Below are 21,890 nucleotides of genomic sequence, written 5' to 3' on the forward strand. Positions count from 1 at the left end.
GAGGTGGCCCAGCAAAGCCTGATAATAATGTAGCTGAAGATGCCTGGGTTGACTACTTCAGACCACAATATGCCGAAGTCATGCACCCCGGGGTAGGTGAGGGCATAACGCCAGTCTATGCTATTGACAACTTGTTCTCCTCCAAAGAAGTAGAAATCGCGATTAGTTCCGTGAAATGTGGGAGAGCACCAGGGTTAGATGGGATACCCCCGGATATCTTCAAGTATGATATGACGAGATGGGTGAGGTATATCTTTTTAGTAGCAAACGCCCTAGCCAAGGGGGGGGTGGTCCCCGACCTTTGGAAAGGTGCAATTATTATTCCCATTCACAAGAAGGGAGATCGCTCACTGCCTGCCAACTATAGGCCCATAAGCCTAATAGCAACCATGCAAAAAGTAGTGGGGAGAATGGTTGCAAACCAGCTTATGGACTGGGTTGACGACAACAACGCCCTTTCCCCATACCAAGCTGGATTTAGGCGAGCAACCAGCACCATTGACCAGGTTTTCCGCTTTACCATACTGCGGTGGAAGACGGTTTTACTAGGAAGAGGCTGCCTGTATGTCGCGTTTGTCGACCTGCGGGCGGCATTTGATCTAGTCCCCAGGTTTAAGCTATGGTTGGTCTTGCAAAAGCTGGGAATTCCTGTTGATTTGCTCACACTAATTATGCATCTACATGAATCCAATTTCGCAAGAGTTCAGTGGGGTGGGAATGGCGAGTCAACTCCGGACTTCCCCGTGGAAAGGGGTGTCCGACAAGGCTGTTCCATGGCTCCCTTACTCTTCTCATTATTTATTAATGGGATTGTCAAGCGAATGTTGGAAGCAAGCGTAGACGCTCCTTCGTTAGCGGACGTCAGGGTCCCGATCCTGATGTTCGCTGACGATACCCTGATCTTGTCAAAAACCCCCGCAGGGCTGCAACGTGCATTAAATATTTTTGATATTTTTTGCACAGAGCACGGCCTAGAAGTAAACGTGGGGAAAACGAAACTAATGGCCTTTACCCCACGCCGTAGAATCTATCCCAAGGTAACTCTAAATAATAGCAAGTTAGATACTGTTAAGGAGTTCACATATTTAGGGGTACAGATAGCAGAGGGCGCTGGCTGGTCGCATCATTTGGAAAAAGTGGCCATAAAACATCAACAGCTTTCAGGTGCTTTGAGGGGAGAACACCGCAAATCCAAGACAAAACCGATTAAACCTGCACTTATAGTGTATGATGCAAAGGTCTTAGGTGCCACCTTATATGGTGCGGAGTTATGGGCTTGAGACAATCTTGCGGCCCTACAGACATCTGAGAACAAGTTCCTCAGAGGGATTACAGGACTTCCACAGAGCACCCCCCTAATACCACTGTTCCTGGAGTTGGGTAGACGCCCAATTAGCGATAGAGCGCGATTGCGCCCTGTTCTCTACTGGAGACGTCTTTGGACAACTCCAGAGATCAGACAATATGCAGATGGTTTTCTTTGGATAATTAAGGAAGACATCTTCCACAAGATAAAATGGCTTAAAAATCTAAGGGCCATGTTAATTAACCTGGGGTTTTCCAATCTTTGGAATAACCCAGTGGAAGAGGTCTTCCCAAGCAAAGAAGCCCTCAAATCACAATATTGGGATTGGGTGGGTGGTAATCTGCTGAAAGACGTTAGGTCTGACTCTATGGCTGGTCGCTTCCTGGAGACAAAAATTTGTCCTATCCTAGAAAATTATTGGGATACTATTACGGTACCAATGGATAGGAAGCTAGTCTTCCAGCTAAGATCCGGATCTATTCCCCTAAAAAAACTAACGGCAGGTTGGCAGAGGTCGACCAATAGGTTATGCCCAGTATGTGAAACTGCTGTGGAGAGTGTAGGCCACTTTCTATTTGTATGTAAAGCCTACTCATCACCCAGGAGAGTATGGCTTACACCTGTATGCAAAAACCTGGGGACACGTGACAGTGCAGTGGCTTTAAGAATTTTGTGTACAACAACTCAGGAATCAATAGTTATTGGGGTAGCTAAATACTTGGGATGGGCCTGGGCAATCAGGCGACGATTTCTGGGGGGGGTCAGTTAATCAGGTTTTCCTTTTATTTTAACTGTTTAAAAATGTAAAACTATTTTGTCACATGTAAATTTTTTATGCTAATATTGTATGAGCTGCACAGAATGCCTATATGAATTTATACCTGTAAATGTTATGTTTTTATTCTGTAATGTTCAATTTTATGCTGTGCTTTTATGAGAAATAATCTCGAATAAAGCTTGTACAAAGCGAATATCTATCCGTTTTAACACTATCTCTGCTGACTTAATTGACCCTGACCAAAACGGTTTCATTGCAGGTCGTCAATTAATCACTAACACACACTTTTTAATTGAAGCATTAGATTTTTTTCAGGGAAGGAGTATTCCCGCACTGATTTTGTTTTTAGATGCTGAAAAGGCTTTTGATTTGGTAGTCTGGGACACTCTTTTTGCTATCTTAATACACTTTAGAATTCCTTTACAGATTATTACCTTAATTAAAAACTTGTACCCGGGTGCCAAAGCCAATATTATTATCAATTCTATTATGGTGGGATCAGCCGGGGTGCAACGTGGGACTCGACAAGGGTGTCCCTTATCACCTATCCTTTTTGCATTTTTTATTGAACCATTGGCCACTGCAATTAGGAATTCCTTCACTATTACGCCTCCAATTACTTCGATGTCCAAAATTAAATTGTATGCAGATGACTTCATGTTATTAATTCAGCCTGACTTGCAATCCCAGACCCAGGCCGTACAGATTTTCGAAGAATTTGAAGCCCTGGGAGACTATCGGATTAATAAAAAAAAACAGAGATTCTGGTCTGCGGGGGTGCAGATCCAGAATTACATCCAGACCTAATCAACCTAATCAACTGTATTAATCCGAGTCCTAAAAGGTATTTAGGAGTTCTGTTCTCTATGTCTATATCAGATCTGTATGCGCTTAATTTCGACCCGCTTCTTCAGAGATTTTGCTCCATGTTTATTAGATGGAACCCGCTCCCGGTGGCCATTTTGGGCCGAGTCGCCCTGATTAAAATGTCTATCCTCCCACTTTTTAATTTTTTATTTTCAACAATACCATGCTTTCTTCCAAGCTCTTTTTTTTTCAAAGACAGAGTCTCTGTTTTCTGGTTTTATATGGGGTAAGAAAACACCTCGTATAGCAATAAGGACACTATATGCAGATACGGAGCAAGGAGGATTTGCGCTACCTAACGTTATAGATTATTACAATGCTTATTTGGCCCAATATCTACACAGATTTAAGCCCGAAACACAAGGTCCAGAGTTAATTATTAATTTTTTTATGGAATTAATTAGTCTTGAAGTTCAAATTCCCTCTCCGCAATTAGTGCCTAGATCCCCGAAACTCGTGAGATACAAGACATTGAATTGGTTTCTCAAAAGACGAGATGGTATGTTTAAAAGATATTCTCTTCCACAAATTAACCTTCTGACGCCTTTAAGACAAGTTTTTGCACACACCAAGATAAAAATTACCTTGGAAATTGTAGGTAAATGGCACTGTGCGGGGTTTCACAAATTAGCAGACTTCTGTGAAGATGGCAGGTGGCTAACTCCAGCACAGATGTCACAATTAACTCAAGGGAATTTCTTGCTGAGTGCCTTCTATATTAGGTTTTATAAAACGCTGAATCTATTAGATTTGGAACTTATTAGTACCCCAAATCAGATATGGACTGATCTCTTTATAACCTCATTATCTAGAAAGCCGGGGGAATGGAAAAGTTGTCTCGCACAAAGTATTGAGAAAGACCTCAGTATAAAAGCAATCAAAAAATGGCAGGAACATGAGAACCATAATATATCTTTGAGTACTTGGAAAACGTTAAATAAATTAAACTTTAGTGTATTGAGAGGGGCCAACTGGCGCAGAATGCTCTTATTCAACAAATGGCTACTATATCGTACTCCTGCTTTAATTTCTAAAATTTATACTAATACGTCTGCTACTTGCTTTAGATGTAAACATTTTGCTCCTGCCAATTGGTCCCATATCATCGCACTGTGTCCAAAAATCCTGGCATTTTGGAATGAAATCTTTGAATTCCTTGGCTTTAATTACAATATCAAGATCACTCACACCCATCAATTAATACTATATGGTTACGACTCTGCTCTTGGGCTGGTAGATCATTTGGTTAAACTGCTTTATATAGTCTCAGCTGTAGCAAGATCCTTGATACTCCAGAACTGGCAGTCAACACAGGTCCCTTTGTTTCAGGAATGGTTAGATAAAATGAAAAGAGTAAGAAAGACTGAATTGTCATATGCACAACAAATCGGAGGGACTAGAAAGTTCGATAAAATCTGGAATTCTGTTTTGATTAGAGTGTATTTGTATGTTTGGTGTCCAAAACGCATATTATGATTTTATCTCTGTTTTTGTCAATTAGTATTATTATTTAATATTCTTAAGAGATCATTTTGCTCTTTTCAGTTGACTGACTTTATACATGTCTTGATTTATTTTGACTCCAAAGTACCTCAATAAAAATGTTTTTAAAAAAAATAAAATACACTTATTGCATGTAACTGAAAGGTGTATATACTTATACCACCTAACTAGAAAACATTGTCTTTTGTTTATTTATATCATTTTGTTATTGCCTCATGGTTCGTCCGGGGGAGAGTGAAGCCTGTAGTCACACTCACATCAAGGCTGAAGCTCTGCTGGCCTACCTATTTGTGTTGCCTGCCGGGGACTGTATCTGCTCCAGGTGTGTCATGAGTTGATTGCTGATGATCTTTTCTAGTACCTTTGCTGGGAATGGGAGCAGGGAGTTTGGCCGGTAGTTTTTTCAGTTTTTTGTAGTGGTTTGACTTCGGCGTATTTCCAGGCATCAGGAAATGTTGCGTTGGCGACAGAGAGGTGTTGCGTAGGGTGGTGAGTTCCTGGAACCTTCGTTTTTCGAGGTCGAAGATGTGGTGAGGGCATGGGTCTGTGGGAGCTCCTGAGTGGATGGATTTTATGGTGGAGGTGATGTCCTGGTGGAGTGGATGTTCCAGGTGCAAAGTGTGTGATTCGTATCAGTTACGGTGGTTGAATATCTATTGAAGAAGTACCTAGGTCTGGGTTGGTTTTTGTAGTTTCTGTATATTGTTGCAATCTTGTTGTGTAAGAAGTGGGTGAGGTTGTGGCACAGCTTCTGTGAGGGTGTAATGTTTTGTCTGGCAACCGGGTTGGAGAATTCCTGAACGATGTTAAAAAGTTCCTTGGTGTTGTTGATGTTGGTTTGGAGTGGAATGGGAGTGCTTAGACACTCAGGAGATCACAAATCCTTCCATAGACCGTAGCACAGTTTAGGTTACAGAAGAAACATTTTCAATTCTAAATATTCACAATAAAATCATTGTAAATTACTTTTAGGTGTTGCTAACAAGCATTGGGAAAGCAACAGGTCTGGCTTGTTTTAGGTGAATGTCCGTTAATGCATGAAATGGCTGAATGGAATAACAGAACGCTCACACAGAGGCACCAAAATACTGGTCATGTGGCATGCTATGGGAACTACAGGATTTAAGGTTTAAATATATTAAGCCAACCCCTTCTCTTCATACTCTAAACCTCGGTAAGGCTTCTTAGCCCACGCCCCTTTTAGAAACCTGACACTTTTTTTTATCCCGCTTAAAACAACCCATGAAATAGTAACATGTGTTCAGATGGTATACAGTTGCATCTAGGCTTATGCAGGTACACTCTACTCATTGGTCCCTTTTGAAGCGAGCATCAAATTAAAGGCAATGTGTATTAAATGGTTTTATAAGTAGCCGTCTCCACTGCTTGGCGCAAAAGTAGAGAGATATTCCTGGTAGTCCTCAGATCATTCAAGTTTGTCTCGATTGAAAGTTCCAAGAATTAAACAAGTTCAAATGGGAGGAGGCTCTTTCTTGTATTTTGGGGTCCAAATTGTAAAATTCTCTGAATCTGGACAAAGATTATTTGACTTTTTGAAAACAAAATAAAAACCTGGCTATTTGGTCCCTATTTTGCTATTGTTGGTTAATGCCTGGAAAACTACCAACATAACTGTTTTGCACTTTATACATTCCAAAATAATAATAATAATAATAATAATAATAATAATAATAATAATATTTGTATTATTAGCACAAATAGGAACATGCAAAAAGTCACAAACAGTAGCAAGAATCTATTGCGAAGGATAGGAATAAGAGTAATCTCCATTTCTCTCTTCTTAGGGTCACCCATACCATTTGCAAGAAAGAATTAAATAGGGCTACATGTGGTTCAATATCAGCACCAGCAAAGTTGTTGTTTACAAAGGTAAATAAGCCCGGACTGAAATTTTGTTCAGTTGCATATTTCCATTAGCTATGGTATTGCTTGTGGCTATCCTGACCACCAGTTCAGTTTGTCAGATTGGATGCTGTGACAGCATTTGCAGGGATACACAGTAATCATTGATTTCAGCTTCTTACTCTTAAGTTTTGAACGTGTTTATAGCAGATGATAGAAGAAGAACAATTATTTGTACTTTCTCTTCAGTAACCAGGCTCCCATCTGGAGCCCTCAATTGAGCAATGAATGCCTTGGATCATTGGGCTTGTAGCCTTGGATCGTTGGTCTTGTACCCTCAGTGCTGGCAGCTTATTCGCTGTATTGCCCCCTCACAGACAGTCTGCATCAGTCTTAGATGGGCTATCCTACTCCTATTGGTTCAAAAGGCATTTAACTGGTCTTTAGGATCGCAATATTCATGTGCCTTACAATAGTATTTTCCAGTTTATTCTGTCTTTCTGCCTCTGCCAGTTCCTTAGGGAGTGAGGCTTCGGAAGCTTTGTTACTAGTGCAATTGTAGTTTCCCTCAACACTGCTTGAAGGGAACATTTGGTGACTAAGAACTCAAAACCCAAGCAGACATCAGCAAAGGATCATTTTGTGATGACTTCTGCTGGTGATTATCAAAGAACTAGGATTGGGTAAAGAGAACTGTTGTCTCCCTATATAGTGCGGCCTCTTTCAGTATGTCCCATGTATTTGCAATGGAGGTGTACTGATACCTATTTTCTACAAAGTGGCATAGGCCAGGGTGTATCCAAGACCTAACGGCAGGGTCCCTAAGTAAGTGATTGTGTAATATCCATATTAAAGGAATTCCAAGCCCTTTAGCCTCCTCTTCATTATATTGCTATTAGTTATCTCTCACATGTATGCCTGTTGAAACCTATGTAAAAGAACCCAGACATAAATATATAAATTGGTCCTTGAATAACACCAGTGCACCTGTGAGTAAAGAGAAGTATTTCCATTTGTTCTATTTGCTTGACTTTTCATCAGAATGAAGATATTCTTAGTGGGATACCAATGTTGGTTAGCTCTTTATCAAGAACTGGCCAGTGAATGAAGCTTTATCCAGGAAACAACCATCACCCAAGCTGACAACCGTCCTGTCTAATTTCCTGCAGGAGATTTTCCAATGTTAAAACTTTGGATTACAAGATAGGAATTTTAGATTAAAGAGTGTCTCTTTTATTAATGCCAGAAGAACAAAGTGTGATATTGAATCCATTATATGCCCTATTTTCCAAGAATATCCCCTTTTGAATATTTTTAACTGTTTGAGAGCTGATGAGGACGGATGAGAGAATTTAGGACACAGATGTCTGGTAAACATTTATTTTCTTTCTGAAAACCTTTTGCACCTGTGACTTCCCCCACTGCGGCCTACTGGACACTGGACAAAAAGGGCTCAGAGACAAGCAGTTAATGGTTTACAGAATCTAAGCTTCTCGCCACAAGGAGAGAGGTTAAGATAGCAATGGCAACAGAAGCTATGGACTTGTAAGTTCAGGTTCATTCATTCGACTTCAGATATGTATTATAGCCTTATGGATCTTGAAGATATTGACGTGATGTTTTTATAAGGCTGTTTCTATTACGCAAAGAAAGTGAAAAGCAAAACTGCATTTCATTGTCCTTAGCACAATCAAAACTTTCTGTTGAGAAAACTAAAATTTAGCATTCACCTTGGACACAAAACTCCCCTTCAAAGAACACATTGACGAGAAAACCAAGGCAATATGGTTCAAGACTTAATTCTCTCATGTATATGGGAGAATAGTCTACTCAACAACTTACCAGATTCCAAATTGAGCCTCCTGAAAGCCAAGCTATGCATTAAACCACATCTCATCAAAGGCCTAAAAAGGTCCCGCACCATTGCCCCAACATTGAAAGAGCTACATTGACTGACTACATCTTCAGGCCCACATTGTCTTCAAGACCAGCTGTAACACGTAAAAGGCCCCCAGAAACAGCTCTCCAACAAAGGTTGATGATAGAAGAACCATCTCTGTAGCTCAGTATTTCACCAGGAGCTAGAACATCGCTAATATGAAAACTGAGACATGAATCAAAAAGGTGTGCCTTTAACTATGCACCGAAAATCTGGAACAACATTTCTATCAAAGTCAGGCCTACAATTCAACAGTTCAGACTGGAACAAAACATATACACCGCTACAGACAACCCTATTTCCCTACATGATAGCAAATAACCATCCCCTGTGCACATTGCCTCTTTGAAAACGACCAAGGATCGTATGCCTGGACTTCAATCTTGTTTATCACTCCGTTACTACTCAGATAATTTGCGCTTTTAAAATAAAAAAACTGTATGCATACATTAAATTCCAGTGTTATAACTCTTGAACTTTGCGGTGTCTTTACCTGGTAACAGTGATCAGAAAGCCAATAGATTGTCACATCTGGGCTCGGCAGTTCATTCTCGACAACAAGCAATGCTTCATCAATTTTCAGGTGTAATGGTTTCTTTCTGATCAAATCTGTGAATAAAACAAAATAGGAAGAAATAAGCAACTGTGGATATCAATAGATTCAAGAAACAGGCCATGGAAACTTCACAAACATCACCATTTACAGAGCCGATGAGGTCTATTTGTCAGGAGTCACATAACCTTATGGGCGGCCAGTAAGGCCTGAAAGGTCTGGAGCACACCTGTGGCACAGTATCTGTGCTAACTCTGCAGTGGTCAAGTAATTGATTTCTTTCTTATCTACATACACATGAGTAACCTAGCAACATAAATCATCTCTAGTATATAGATAACATAGGAAATCAAAGGAGCAGTAATTAAACTTAATTACTTAAATAAGTTAAAAAAATGGTTATACTAACAATGTTGGAGAAATTGAAAAATACTCTTTAAAAATTAATGTTTTCATTGTGATTATACTGGTCTCAGCAGCATGTGACACACTATTCTACATTCACAGATGTCACTGTATCAAAACCATACAACACAAGTTGGTTGAACATAATTCATAGGACAGAGAAAAGCCTGATACTCAACCATGCATAATATGTAATCAGACAAATAATGTGATGTAAAACACAGTAGACGGATGCATTTGTGACTTAACTAAATCCTTAACTTCATTGTACTTCAGGTGTTTCTACAATGTTTAATGGGACAGAAAGTGTTAAAACTTTTACTGTTGATGTTTGACATGTTATATATTCATCAAGGTAAACTTGAACAGGCATTATATTTACCCAAACCTCCCCTTCAATAACATGGCATTATGGGTATTCCTAATTTTGGGTGATTTGCAATAACCTATTTTGAACTTGCAATGCTATTTCGTCAGAAACCCATTGCTTTTCTACATGGGATATTCATTCATATTTATTGTACAATGACAGCCACTAAGTGCTCTAGTTCTGATGTAGGCTCTAATAATGCACAAGGTGCAGAACAAACTCTGCAAGTAAGGTGTTCTTATAACTGGAAGAGTCACATGGATGAATTGACACATTGATTTCACAAAAATAAATTAATATATTTTAACAGCTAAAGGAATTTCTACTATATTGCAGGTTAAGCATATGTTAACACAATGTTTAAAGATTAGGCATGTAACCCATTTCTGGAGCCCTCCTTGACCACCATGGGATTAAGATTCACCGGAATTTTCATGAGATCCAACTCTATCTGAAAATCTCTACAATGAAGAACATCCACTGACTCAAAAACTGCGATACCCTAATCCAAGGCTGCAACTCAATCATTTGCCTCTAGTGTAACCACACTACTATCAAAACAATCCTCACTATCAACAGCACCAAACACACCTAGATTCAGAAGGGACTCCGATATGAAGTTGGATAGACTCACAACTCAGCTCTCCATTAGCACAAAGGCCCTTATGTATTAATGTATTTCCCCATAGACAGGGCCATTAGATTATGCTATTGTGAGGCAGTGGCATTTTTCGCTTAGTTATGGATTTGCTGCATTTGTCACATACTCCATCATCTGATGCATAATCTGCTGATTTGAACAAAAAAATTGTTTTCAGCTCACACGGTTCAAAAGTTGCTAAAAACGCACAAATTGCATTGCAGTAGAAGGCCCTTTTCTAAAGTTAACAATATCCTTTTTTGTTGCTTATTGCTGTATTTTTATACTAAACTGGTACTATGAGGAGCAACCAATGCCAAGACAGTGTTAAAATGACAAAATAATTAATACTGTTACAAAATGTGCCGAATAATTTGCTTTTTCTTGCTGCATAATTTATTCAACACTGTCTCATAATTTGGCCCTTCTCTGCCACATAATTCATGTTGCTATTGCCTTAAATCACCTCTCATAAGCTAGCGCTATCATATGTTAATGTTGGCATATAATTGCTTTTATTTAATGTTAGCTTACCAAAGATTGTGGAGTTTTTGTCAGTACTTGCTTGTCTCACATTACACTGGTCTTCGATACTCATAAAATGATTGCCATAGAGTTTTCCATGTAGCAACTTCAGGGCACTATAACGATTAAACAACAACTTGAAGAAAAATGTCTAATTTATGGTCTAAATGCTTCTTTCAGTGTAACAAGTATTATAGTATGGTGGATTAATGTAACAGTTGCAGAATTGTGTGCAATGTACAGGTCACAATCTACAACCCTGTTTTTTTTTTTTGTTTTTGTTTTTGGAAGACCTTTATTTCACATTTGTCCATCATCATACAGGGTGCATTGCATGGCCCACAGAGGGGCGAATCAAATAGTCAAGAAACAGAGTGATACGGCATGGATGACACAGCCATTTAGCTGGCAACCCGGGGGTCCAGCGGCAGTATACATGATGGAATCAGCATTGTCATTTGGAATTGCCCATAAGAAATGATCAGTCTAATTTTCTCTTTTTTTTTGTAACAACAGTAGAAATGTGTCATTCAGGCAAGCATCGCAGTCGTCGCAGCTTGTTCCCCGGGACCTCACCTAGGTGTGTGTAGAGCTGTATAAATGCATAGCAATGCGCGGGTCTCGGGGAGGTTGTGGGTATGGCTCGCATTTGCAATGCTCTACCGTGCATGACAATCAGTGTGTGGTATAGCTCACTGAGGCATAAAACTACCGGTGAATGCTCGCGAGTCCAGGTCGCAGCCCTAAAAGCGATGTCCACATGTGCGGCAGCAGGGCGTGCACACTAATCCTCAGGCCCCAGGCGCAGCGGTCAGTCAGTGTTAGGACAGGTTCACTCCGCCTTGCCGCGTGTTTGTTCACTGCGTGCGCCGGAGCCCTAAGCGTCAGTACCTCTTCGTACTCCAGGTGTAGCATGCGTTTCGTAGTGTGCTGTCGCCTAGTGGTCGCTCTATCCTCAGTGTCCATATCGAGAGCTAAGTGTAAGTCTGGTCGGGGAACTTGACCAGCGGTTAAACTATCCCCCACGCGTCATAACGGCAGGGGAAAACTGGGGTCGGGTAATGTATCGCGGTCAGGGAGTGGGTGGAGGGGGGGCATGAAGGAGATCATCGTGTGATGTAGCGGGGGGGGTAAGCAGCCAGAGGGACCAGGGCTAGGAGGACAGGAGCTGTGTGTGGGCGGGGGGGAGGGGAGATGGTGCACTTCCAGGTAAGGTCTCGGCATGTGAGTGCGCCCAGCGCGTCTATGAGGCAGGCGGTGGTCGCCTTAGGTCATCTCATGTTCCTGGCAGGCCTCCTGATACGTCTGGAGGAGATCGTCCCAGAGCTGGGCGATGGGGAACTTGCGTAGTCCCGCCGTTTCCTCCCTCAGGAGCACGGCACTTTCCGCTCGCGCCCAGTTAGTGAAGGACGTTCGCCAGTGCTGCGTGTGGGGAGGGGTAGCAGATTTCCAATGCTTGGTGAGCAGGCGTTTGGCTGTGATGAGGCCCATGTCCCAAAAGCGCGCTTGCACTTTGTTGGACTTAGTGCGTTTGTATAACCCGAGAACGCACGCTTCCCAGGTGTGCGGTAGCCTCTCTTCAGCTCCATGTGAGAGGAGTTTCAGGACTACTTCCCAGTATTCCCTCACCTCAGAGCAGTGCCACAGCATGTGTAGCAAGTCCGCTCCCGGTAGAGAGCAGCGCTGGCAGGCCGCATCCGCAAGCGGGAAGTACCTATTGATTTTATCCGGCGTGAGGTATGCGCGCTGGAGCAAATAGTACTGTATAATCTTAAAGCGGGGGTTTCTAGGGATGTTGGTAGGTCCCGCCAAGACCATCGCCCATTCCTTATCGGTCCAGTCCCGGCCCCTGTCCGCCGCCCATTTGTCACGCAGCGGCTGTGTAGAAGGTTGCGAGTGTGTCTGTAACGCCTGCGCCAGCCAGTGTATGATGTGCGATCCGTTGCCCATGACAGGCAGGTACTGGATATAGCAATGCATCGGGAGTTCTTCCGTCACTTCACCCCAGGAGGCTGTGAGCGTGCGCAGTAGCGACGCGTGCTGCAAGAACTGCCCAGCCGGGAGATCTGCGCTGTCAGCCAGGGCTGCGAAGGTAAGCAATTCGCCTTCAGCGTACAGGTCGCTCAGCGTGTCCACCCCCGCCCGTGCCCATGCTTCCAAGCGCGTCTCCGTGAGGATCCCCGCCGGGGTCGGTGTGCCCAGCAGTGGTATGACCGGGGCATACGGCTTGGTCGCTCTGGTAAGGCGTAGGCACCTCAGGAAACATTTCCGCGCCACCGCCACGTGCAGCTGGGAGGGGCATCGTGCTTGGGTGAGCGGGTGAAATAGTGTATTAATCTGCGTTTGCGTCCATGCAGCCTCGTTTTCCGAGGCTGTATCTTCAAGATATTTGCCACTCAGCCAGTACGCCACCCATTGCGTCTGTGCCGCAAGGTAATACAGCTCTAGATTGGGAACTGACAATCCTCCCGAGTCAGTTGGCATGTACATCTTCGTCAGTGCCACTCGTGGGCGGCCGCTGTTCCATATAAGGTCGCGGAGTAGCACCTCTAGGTCTCTAAATATCCTGGTTGGGACATAAGTGGGTATGTTCGCGAAATAGTAGAGTAGCCGGGGCAACACAATCATTTTAGACAGAGCTATGCGGCTTGGGACATTAAGTGGGAGGGTATTCCAAAAGCGGACCTGCGCCCGTATCGAGGCGATCGTCCTAACGAGGTTCCCCTCCAAGATGTCCAGCGGGTTCCGATAAATCTGTATTCCCAGATAGCGAAAGGAGGTGGGGTACCACTGTAATCTGCCTCCGCCCAGTTGCACGTCGCACTCGGGCGTGTCTGGGCCAAAGGGGTAGGCCCCAGATTTGGACCAGTTGACCCTGAGGCCCGACATCTCCTCAAATGCAGCAAAGACGGCAGTGAGAGAGGTGGGGATTGCGGTTATGTCCCTGACGTATAGGAGCAGGTCGTCTGCATACAACGACACCGCATGTAGACCATCCGCCAGCGGGATGCCCCAATCTGGCCCCTGTGCTCTAAGAATCGTGGCTAGAGGTTCCATGGCCAGGGAAAACAGCAGCGGGGACAGAGGACAGCCCTGTCTAGTGCCTCTGCGCACCCGGATGGCATTGGAGTGTAGTTGGCCCGTGCGTACCCTGACCAATGGTTTGTCGTACAACAGGTCCACCATGGCCTCGTATCCTTCTCCCAGGTGGAACTTCTCCGCGACCTCTCGCAGGTATGGCCACTCCACGGAGTCAAAGGCCTTCTCCAGATCGAGAACGAGGCAGCCCGCTCTGGGCCATTGCCGGATGGCATATTCCTGCACTCGGAAGAGGCGACGGATGTTGTGGGAGGTGTGACGCTTTGGGACAAAGCCATTCTGATCTTGATGCACCAAATGAGGCACATGGGGAGCCAGCCTTCGGGCCAGTGTGGAGGCCAGTATTTTGTAGTCCGTGTTAAGCAGCGCCAGGGGGCGGTATGAGCCCACTCTGGTACCGTCTTTGTCCGGCTTCAGGATGGAGATAAGATTAGCCTCGTTCAGCGTCGGGGGCAGGATGGAGTCCTCCGCTGCTGCATTGTACATCTTTAGAAGCTCTGGAATAAGAATATCCGAGCCGGCCTTGTAAAACTCCGCCGGGAGTCCATCAGGGCCCGGTGCTTTGCCGTTGGACAGGTGGAAGATTGCCTCACGGAGTTCGTCCGCCGCAAGAGGGGCCCCTAGTTCGTTCTGTTGCGCCACTGTCAAGTGTGGCATCTGTAAAGGGGCAAGGTAGCCGGCAATGTCTGGGTGCGGGATCGGTAGTCTGGAGCGGTACAGCAAGGTATAATGCGCAACAAAGGTGTCGTGTATGCGGCGCTGTGTGTACACAGTAGTCCCGCCCGCCTCCTGTATGGCCGTCACAGGGGCCGCGCGGTCCTCTTGAGAAATCAGCCAGGCCAAGAGCCTACCAGGCCTGTCACTAAGGTGATGTGTCCTCGCCGAGTGTGCAGTATAATTGATGTGTTTGAGGCGTTCCAGCAGCGCCGCGTGTTCTGCGCGCGCCTCCAGCAGTGGAGCCTCGTCACCCTCCACAGCGTCTCCCTCCCTGGCAAGCAAGCCTGTTTCTAGTCCGGTAAGGTCATGTTCCAGTTGGTGCTTAATCTGGCCCTGTGTCCGCAAGCAGTGTCCGCGCACCACCACCTTAAACGCATCCCATTCCACTTGGGGAGAGGAGGCCGTGCCTGTATTGTCCTCAAAGTACTGAGCAGTGCATGTGAGTAGGGAGTCGCGGAAGGGTGCATCCATTAGCAGCGCGGGCTGCATTCGCCAGGTGGGCACAGGGGGCAGCGGCTGCTCCCAAGTGATAAATAGAAGGTGAGGGTTGTGGTCGGAGTGAGTGCGGCCCATGTAGTATGTGTCCGTCACGTGGGGCAGTATGTCAGTGGACGCCATGAACCTATCAAGGCGGACGTGGAGGCCATGCGCGCCTGAATAGTACGAGTACACCCTCGCGCCTGGGTTGCGTGTTCTCCAGATATCATGTAGGTCCCATCGCGCCGCCCACTCTAGTAGGTCTTTCGTGGCATTTCTCGTAGGGGCATGTAGTGGGGGGGGCAGGGAGCGGTCCAATGTCGTGTCCAAGGTGTAGTTGTAATCGCCACCCAACACCCATGAAGACTCCCGCCAGATCGCCATCGTTTGCGAGAGGCGGTCCAGGAAGCCACCCTGATCAACATTAGGGGAGTATAGAGATACCAGCGCCACCTGATGCCCATCCAGTCTGCCCCGCACGGCTGCAAATCTGCCCTCGTCGTCAATCGCAGCTTCCTCGCACACCCAAGGAGTCCCCGGGCGGACCCATATCAGCGCCCCTCGCGCGTACGAGGAATACTCCGTGGCGTACAGTTTCCCCCGCCATCTACGGTGTAGTGCCCTCACTTCTGTCCCGTTCAGATGCGTTTCCTGTAGCAGCGCGACGTTAATCTTGTGACGCTTCAGGTATGAGTATATGTGGTAGCGCCTAGCCGGTGTGTGCATTCCCCTAACATTCCAGGTACATATCTGTATGCTAGCCATCTGTGTCGTGGTAGCCAGGGTCTTTAGTGTCCGCCCCACACCGCCCCCACAACAGTCCGTCCCGCCCGCCGCTATGCATCACCCCCGCTTCTAAAATGTAGTCGATGTCTCTCGTACTGTGCCTTAGCCTCCAGCAAGGTATGGGGACAGGGAAGAAAGGGAAAACATATAGCCACAACATGGCAACAGGGAATGTAATTCCAAAAGGTCGGCTGCACAACATGTCGCCGTCCAAACACTCTAATGAGCTCGCGAACTATACAGTCCTGGGGGGTAAAAAGTGACTTGTAACTAGCAACAGGTACAGCATTGTAGTCCCTATGGGAGCCATGCGTCCTTCCCGGGCAAGGTATGGAGCCCGCTGCGGATCAGGAGCTGCCCAGTGACCGTCACCCAATGCGGTGTCAGCGGCCCGCCCCAGCAGCCACAGGAGGGGCTATAGTTCCATAAGGGGGGGTGCCTCTCCCACGAGCGGCTCCTGCTGTGGCAAATGTTCGAAGCAGTTCCGCAAGCCAATTGTTCAAGTCTGCGCTGAGGGCAGTCAGATCATGCGCATAAAAACGAAAATAGTACTTACAGTGCCTGGTGTCTCCCCCAGTGGCAGCAGCAATCTCTCTCACCATTCAAGGGGTCCGTAATCCACCCAGTAAGGAGTCAGATCAGCCAAGCGGTGGGTCGTACAGCGTCACATCTCGTGGTGAGCAGGAGGGGACAGTTCTGATCACATGTTAACCAAAGAGGTCCGCCGTTTGGGGTGTGACGTCGGGGGGTCCCCCCGATTGCTGGGTGTCTGGGATGCCGTAGATCGCCTCGTCGTCCGTCAGTGATGCAGCTGGGCTTGTGCCAGGGTGCGGCGATTGCGCCGGGGAGATGTTAAGTTCCGCAGCTCTGCGTAGCGCATCCCGTTGCTCCTGCAAAATAAGGTCCACGGGCGGGGAGTGGGTCGAGGCGGATCCGGGCTGCAGCGGCGTCGGGGTCCCGCGGCGGCGCCGACGTCGAGGTCCTCGGGTCTTCTCCATGGTAGAGGTCCTCTGCGCTCTCCGCGGAGCCTCAGGCATACCCCCATCCAGCCAGGCCTCCACTTCATCGGGACTCGTGAAGAAGTGCGTTTTGTCTTGTGCCACCACTCTCAGTTTGGCAGGGAATAGGAGCGAATATTTCAGGTTCACTTGGCGCAGTCGCTTTTTCACTGCCAGGAAGTTGTGTCTCTGTCTCTGGACCTGCACTGTGTAGTCCGGGAAGAACATCACAGTGGCGTTCTCAATGGTAACGTCTCCCATCTTCCTGGCTTCACGAAGTATGGCGTCGCGGTCCCTGTAGTTGAGGACGCGAAGGATGAATGGTCTAGGATTGGAGCCAGGGGGCAGGGGCCTCGTGGGAACACGATGGGCTCTCTCCACCACAAAGTAAGACGAAAGTGTACCTTCCGGCAGCAGATCTCTCAACCAGTCTTCCACATGTCGGGCTGGGTCCGTCCCTTCCCACTTCTCCGGAACACCCACTAGGCGAATGTTATTTCGTCGCGCCCTTCCTTCCGCATCCTCCGCCCGGTCCTCCAGGAACTCCACCCTGTTTAGGAGATCTTGTACTTGCCTGTCCACCCGTGTGACCTTGGGCTCAACAGTTGCCATTGTGCCTTCCAGCGCCGAAGTGCGGTCCTGTAGCTTCTTGTGGTCGGCCCCGAGGTGGGTGAGATCTATCGCCACTCCATCTATCCTAGCCTCCAGGGAGGTGCGTGTCTGCTGGAGTGAGTTTTCCATGCGTTCCATGGCGGCTAGGACACTGTCAAGCTTCGACGCCACCTGGTCCGCATCCATCTTGGCCGTCGTCTTCGTCTGCTTCCCCTTCGTTTGCGTGTTGCCTGCTCCGGTACGTGTTTTCACGCCTCCAGACATGAGCCAGGCAGTGCTTGTGTCGTCGACCCTCCTGTCTCCGTGAGGGGCCGAGTGTCCGGGCCCGGTGCAACGGCGGAAGGGCGACGGGGAGGGCCAGGTCCCTATGCAGTTGCTGCTCCCCTTTCGCACAGCGAGCGCGGCAGCTTCTCAGAGGACCTGTGTCACAGCCGTGGGGCAGCGCCTGTGTGGCGGGAGGGCCCCGGGGGCGCCCCCGGCAGCGAGGAACGGTTTCCTCGGCTTCACAGGTCAAAGGTCTGGTATGTGCGCCCCTGTCTCACTCCGGGCGGGCGCCTCTTCCGTCCTCCTCCGACCCCCGTAGGGCCAACTCGGGTTAGGGGCGCAGTCGGAGCGGTCCGATCAGCAGGGCGGTGGGGGGGGAGTGCAGTAGGGCCAGGTCAGGTTATTCAGGCCAATCAATCATTACCCTCAGGTTCATTGGGTCTGAGTGCGTTCCAGGCGCTCCAAGTACTGTTAAGTGTGCCTCCCAGCAGGGGCTGCGGCCACGTGTTGCGCCGCCTGGTTCCGATGGTGGACGTCGCCTAGTCCGCCAGGTGCACGGTCCAGAGATGCAGTCTGGCCACTACAAGTGTCCGAGCAGGTGGGGCGCCGGGCTATGGGGCGTGTCTCAGGGGCAGGCACGGACCTCCCGCCCTACCTTCAGTCCCGAGGCAGCGTCTGTTTCCGCCCCACAGCAGGCCTCCACCACCGTCTCCACTCCAACGTCGTCAGGGAGTCGCCCCGGGGCAGCGGTGCGGCAGTTGGGCCGGACCGCCCGGCGTCGCAGCCGTAGAGGCAGTGGGCAGAAGCTCGGGGCCAGGTCCACCAGGCGCCGCGTCAGTACTCGTGGTCACACTGATCGTAGATGCCGGGAGTCGGGCGGCCCGCCCGTGTGGGCCAGTCTGGGGGCAGCCTCCAAGTTGTGCGTTGCTGGGCCCCGCTAGTGTGCCTCCTCGGGTTGCCTGTAGGGCTCCAGGTGGTCTCCGGTCCGCCGATGGGCCCGGGTAGTGTTGGGCAGTTGCGCGGAGCCTCCGCCACCGCGTTCCCTCCGTTAATCTCCCTCACGGGGCCTCCTCAGGAAGGTGAAGCCCCGGCCTCTCGTGATTCCTCTACCCGGCAGGGTCTAGGGCCGGGCGGCCACAGTCTCTCGGCAGATCGCGGTGCAGAGCCCCGCCTCCAAAGTCCTCAAAAAGCCAGCAGGGCCCCAGGCGGTCCCCAGCCTGTAGGCGGGTGTCAGGTAGTCGTTCGGCGCCTCCGTCTCCGCGCCGCTACCAGCAGGCCCCCCCACGGGGCCCTCACAGGGGAGTGAAGCCGCGGCCTCGCATGATCTCGCCTCCCGCAAGGTCTAAGCTCGGGCGGCAGCTGGCGTCCGGGAAATCACGGTGCGGAGCCCCGTGTCCAAGTTCCTTGAAATTCGCGCAGCTTGTGCCCGTGGGTCATGGGCAGGTCCGCCCGCAGTTCCGGGGCTGCAGCTGCAGAATTGACGGAGAAATGGCCCGGTATAGGAAGGCTCAAACCGGAGCTCTACCCAGGCACGTCCTGCAGCATCGCGTGTCAAGCCACGCCCCCACAATCTACAACCCTGTTATGCCTTTTCAACCACAGATGTTTCTGAGAACAGTAAAAAATTATTGCAGAATATTATGTATGTGTTCTTTGGTAAACTCTTGCAACCTCGCAAACAACCCTTTCCAGAATATGGAATTTCATCTAATAAAAACTTGATAAAATTCTATATTCTGCAAGGGATTGTTTGTGAATATCTTGAAAGGTTTTCCCACATAACCCTTCGTTAAAATATCAAAATAGGGACATAAGTAGGAAAAAAGAGGTGACAAACTTTTAATTTTTAAGGTTTTACATTGAAGGTTGATCTACAAAAGTAATACACTCTTACGTCCACAAGACTCTTCCAGTCACAGATACATATTGTTTTCCATTGTTTTTTTTTTTTTTGTTTTTTTTTGGAAGACCTTTATTGACAGGAAGACATATATACAACCATATACGCAGCCCGAAGGCTCAAGAGTGCAATACAAATCAATAAGGCGAGTCCATCAGGATCAAAAAACAGGAGCATTGCGGTCTAATTTTCAATTTAAATCTGAAGGATATTTGCATCAGGATAGCAATAAACAGTACATTGGTTCCGTCCTCGTGAGACAGGATTAATCAGAGTACTATGCAGAATATCGACAGAACCATACCAAGCCGCAATTAGAAACCGTCTTGGAAGGGGCACGGATCAGGAGGTACATTGAACCACAAATGATACTCAAAAACAATAGTCCACAGTCAGGAGGCTAAAAATACAATCAGTCCGCATTAAGACACAGTGGATAAGACTTCCCGATCACACTAGACCCAATCCCACTAAAGAAGACATATTAAAGAAGGAAGAAAGGAGAAAGGAGAAAAAGACAGAGGGCCATAGAACTAAGGTAACCTAAAGCATTCCCATCCCCGAAACCCACCCTGCATACCAGCGGAAGGCCACGGCCCACCCCCCCCCAATAGGCATGCCTGTCGCCCCGAAAAGAACCCCACAAAAGGGAAAGCGGAGGAGGGCCATAGCACCGGCCCCTTGTACACCCCCAGCCCAGAAGCGGAGGCCCACTCAAAAGGAACGTGGGCCCCAACCCACGGTCACCCCAACCATAAACAGTCACCAGTATGAACGACAATCCTCTTCGGCACCAAAGTCACAAGAAGGTAGTCCAGGTAAGCAGAAATCAGCCCTGGCCAGTACGAAGAAAGGGTAGCGATCGGTCCCACCAGCTACCAGGTAGCAGCATCAAGACAGCAGTGGCAGGCTGGGCCATCCCGGGTCGAGACAAAGACCAAAGCGAAGTTACAGGAGCAATGTCCCAGGGCACGTACAAGTTCCACAAAGAGGCAAGGCGAAGGTAGGACGGCCATCCACCCGCCGGCGGGTAGGCAGTCTCGGGAGCACAGTCACAGTTCGTATCAGCTCGCTCCACGGCGCCAGCTCCAAGTGTCCAGCACATGCGGGGGGTGACCAGTGCAGCTATCGGGACAAAGGCAGAGTCCCGTTCTGCAGTACACTCTGCTGCGTCCTGTGGCGCCTCGGCAGTGGAGGAGGGCTGCTGTAAGATGGGTGCAGCCGCCTGCAAACCCTGCATTTCAGCGCGCAGATCCAGAAGAGCCAGCCAGATTTCCTTTACTGTGGGCTCCATCATCGCACTTCCAGCGCCTATGGACCCCGGGGCTCACACGGCGAGGAATCTGTCACAGCAGCTGTTCAGCAGCAGTAGGCAACACGCTGCAGGAACCGGAGCCCGGGGGGCACAGCACTCTCTTACCGAGTTGCGGCGCGATGTCTGCCGAGGCGAGCGACTCCTCCGTCCGGGCCCCTTTCAGATCACAGACGCCCGCAGGGTGTCATATCACAGTGATCGATGTCGCACGGCAGCGAGGAATCCAGGGAGCGACGTCGGGAGCCGTTTCGGTTTCGCTTCACGGGCACCGACACCTGGCAGCCGGGTGAGGCCGTTGTTGACGCGTTGCTGGGCGGCTATCGTGCTACCCGAGGTCCCGGCGTGGCCAGCTGGGAAGGCCAGAAATTTGCAGGCGGCAGTGCGCGGCCATCCGAGGCGGTAGGATCGTCGGAGGAACGCGGCCGGGATCGACCACGATTCCGCTGCAATAATCCGTGGTTGGGGTGCAGGATATTTATCAGGAGATCGCCGCAGCTGAGGGCGAGCTGCGGAGCCGGGCGTCTATGCGGCCATTTTGGCCGCCGTCTTGGCTCCTCCCCTTGTTTTCCATTGTTGTTAAAACACCCACGATACCCAGTGCCGTCTACCAAGTCGCAGCTGACAATGATTTTTTTTTTTTATTTTGTTCCCACTTTGCTCACTCCATAAGGAAAAATCTAATGAATAAAAATTGGGTTGGAAGAGAAGCTATGCATTTTTTAAATGTAGCCTGGATCTAAGTTTCTGGATAAGGGTTATTCGTACTCTGAATTTTAGATTAGTCATGAACCTAGGCTACTATAAAGATGTTGTTTTCCAAAATGTGTTTTTATGCACATGTGCTTATACTTAAAAGTAACAAATATTGAGAAATTCTGTAAATATTCTACTATTCTGCATTACCATACTTACCCCAGTGGCGTAATAATAGCCCCCAGAGCCCTTATGTTGAGATGAGCCCACGAGCTCCAGG

At 48.1% G+C, this 21,890-nt stretch overlaps 1 protein-coding gene across 1 annotated transcript in view; it reads right to left on the reverse strand.

The window, feature by feature from the left end:
- Window positions 1-21,890, reverse strand: part of HGSNAT (heparan-alpha-glucosaminide N-acetyltransferase) — a 580,634-nt gene that overhangs the window by 506,439 nt on the left and 52,305 nt on the right. Inside the window, exon 2 of the mRNA XM_086937464.1 lies at window positions 8,750-8,865. Within this exon, the coding sequence (XP_086793590.1) occupies window positions 8,750-8,865 (116 nt within the window). The remainder of the gene's footprint in view (window positions 1-8,749; window positions 8,866-21,890) is intronic.

The sequence above is a fragment of the Lissotriton vulgaris genome, chromosome 9 (genome assembly GCF_964263255.1).
Source record: "Lissotriton vulgaris chromosome 9, aLisVul1.2, whole genome shotgun sequence".
Classification (NCBI taxonomy): domain Eukaryota; kingdom Metazoa; phylum Chordata; class Amphibia; order Caudata; family Salamandridae; genus Lissotriton; species Lissotriton vulgaris.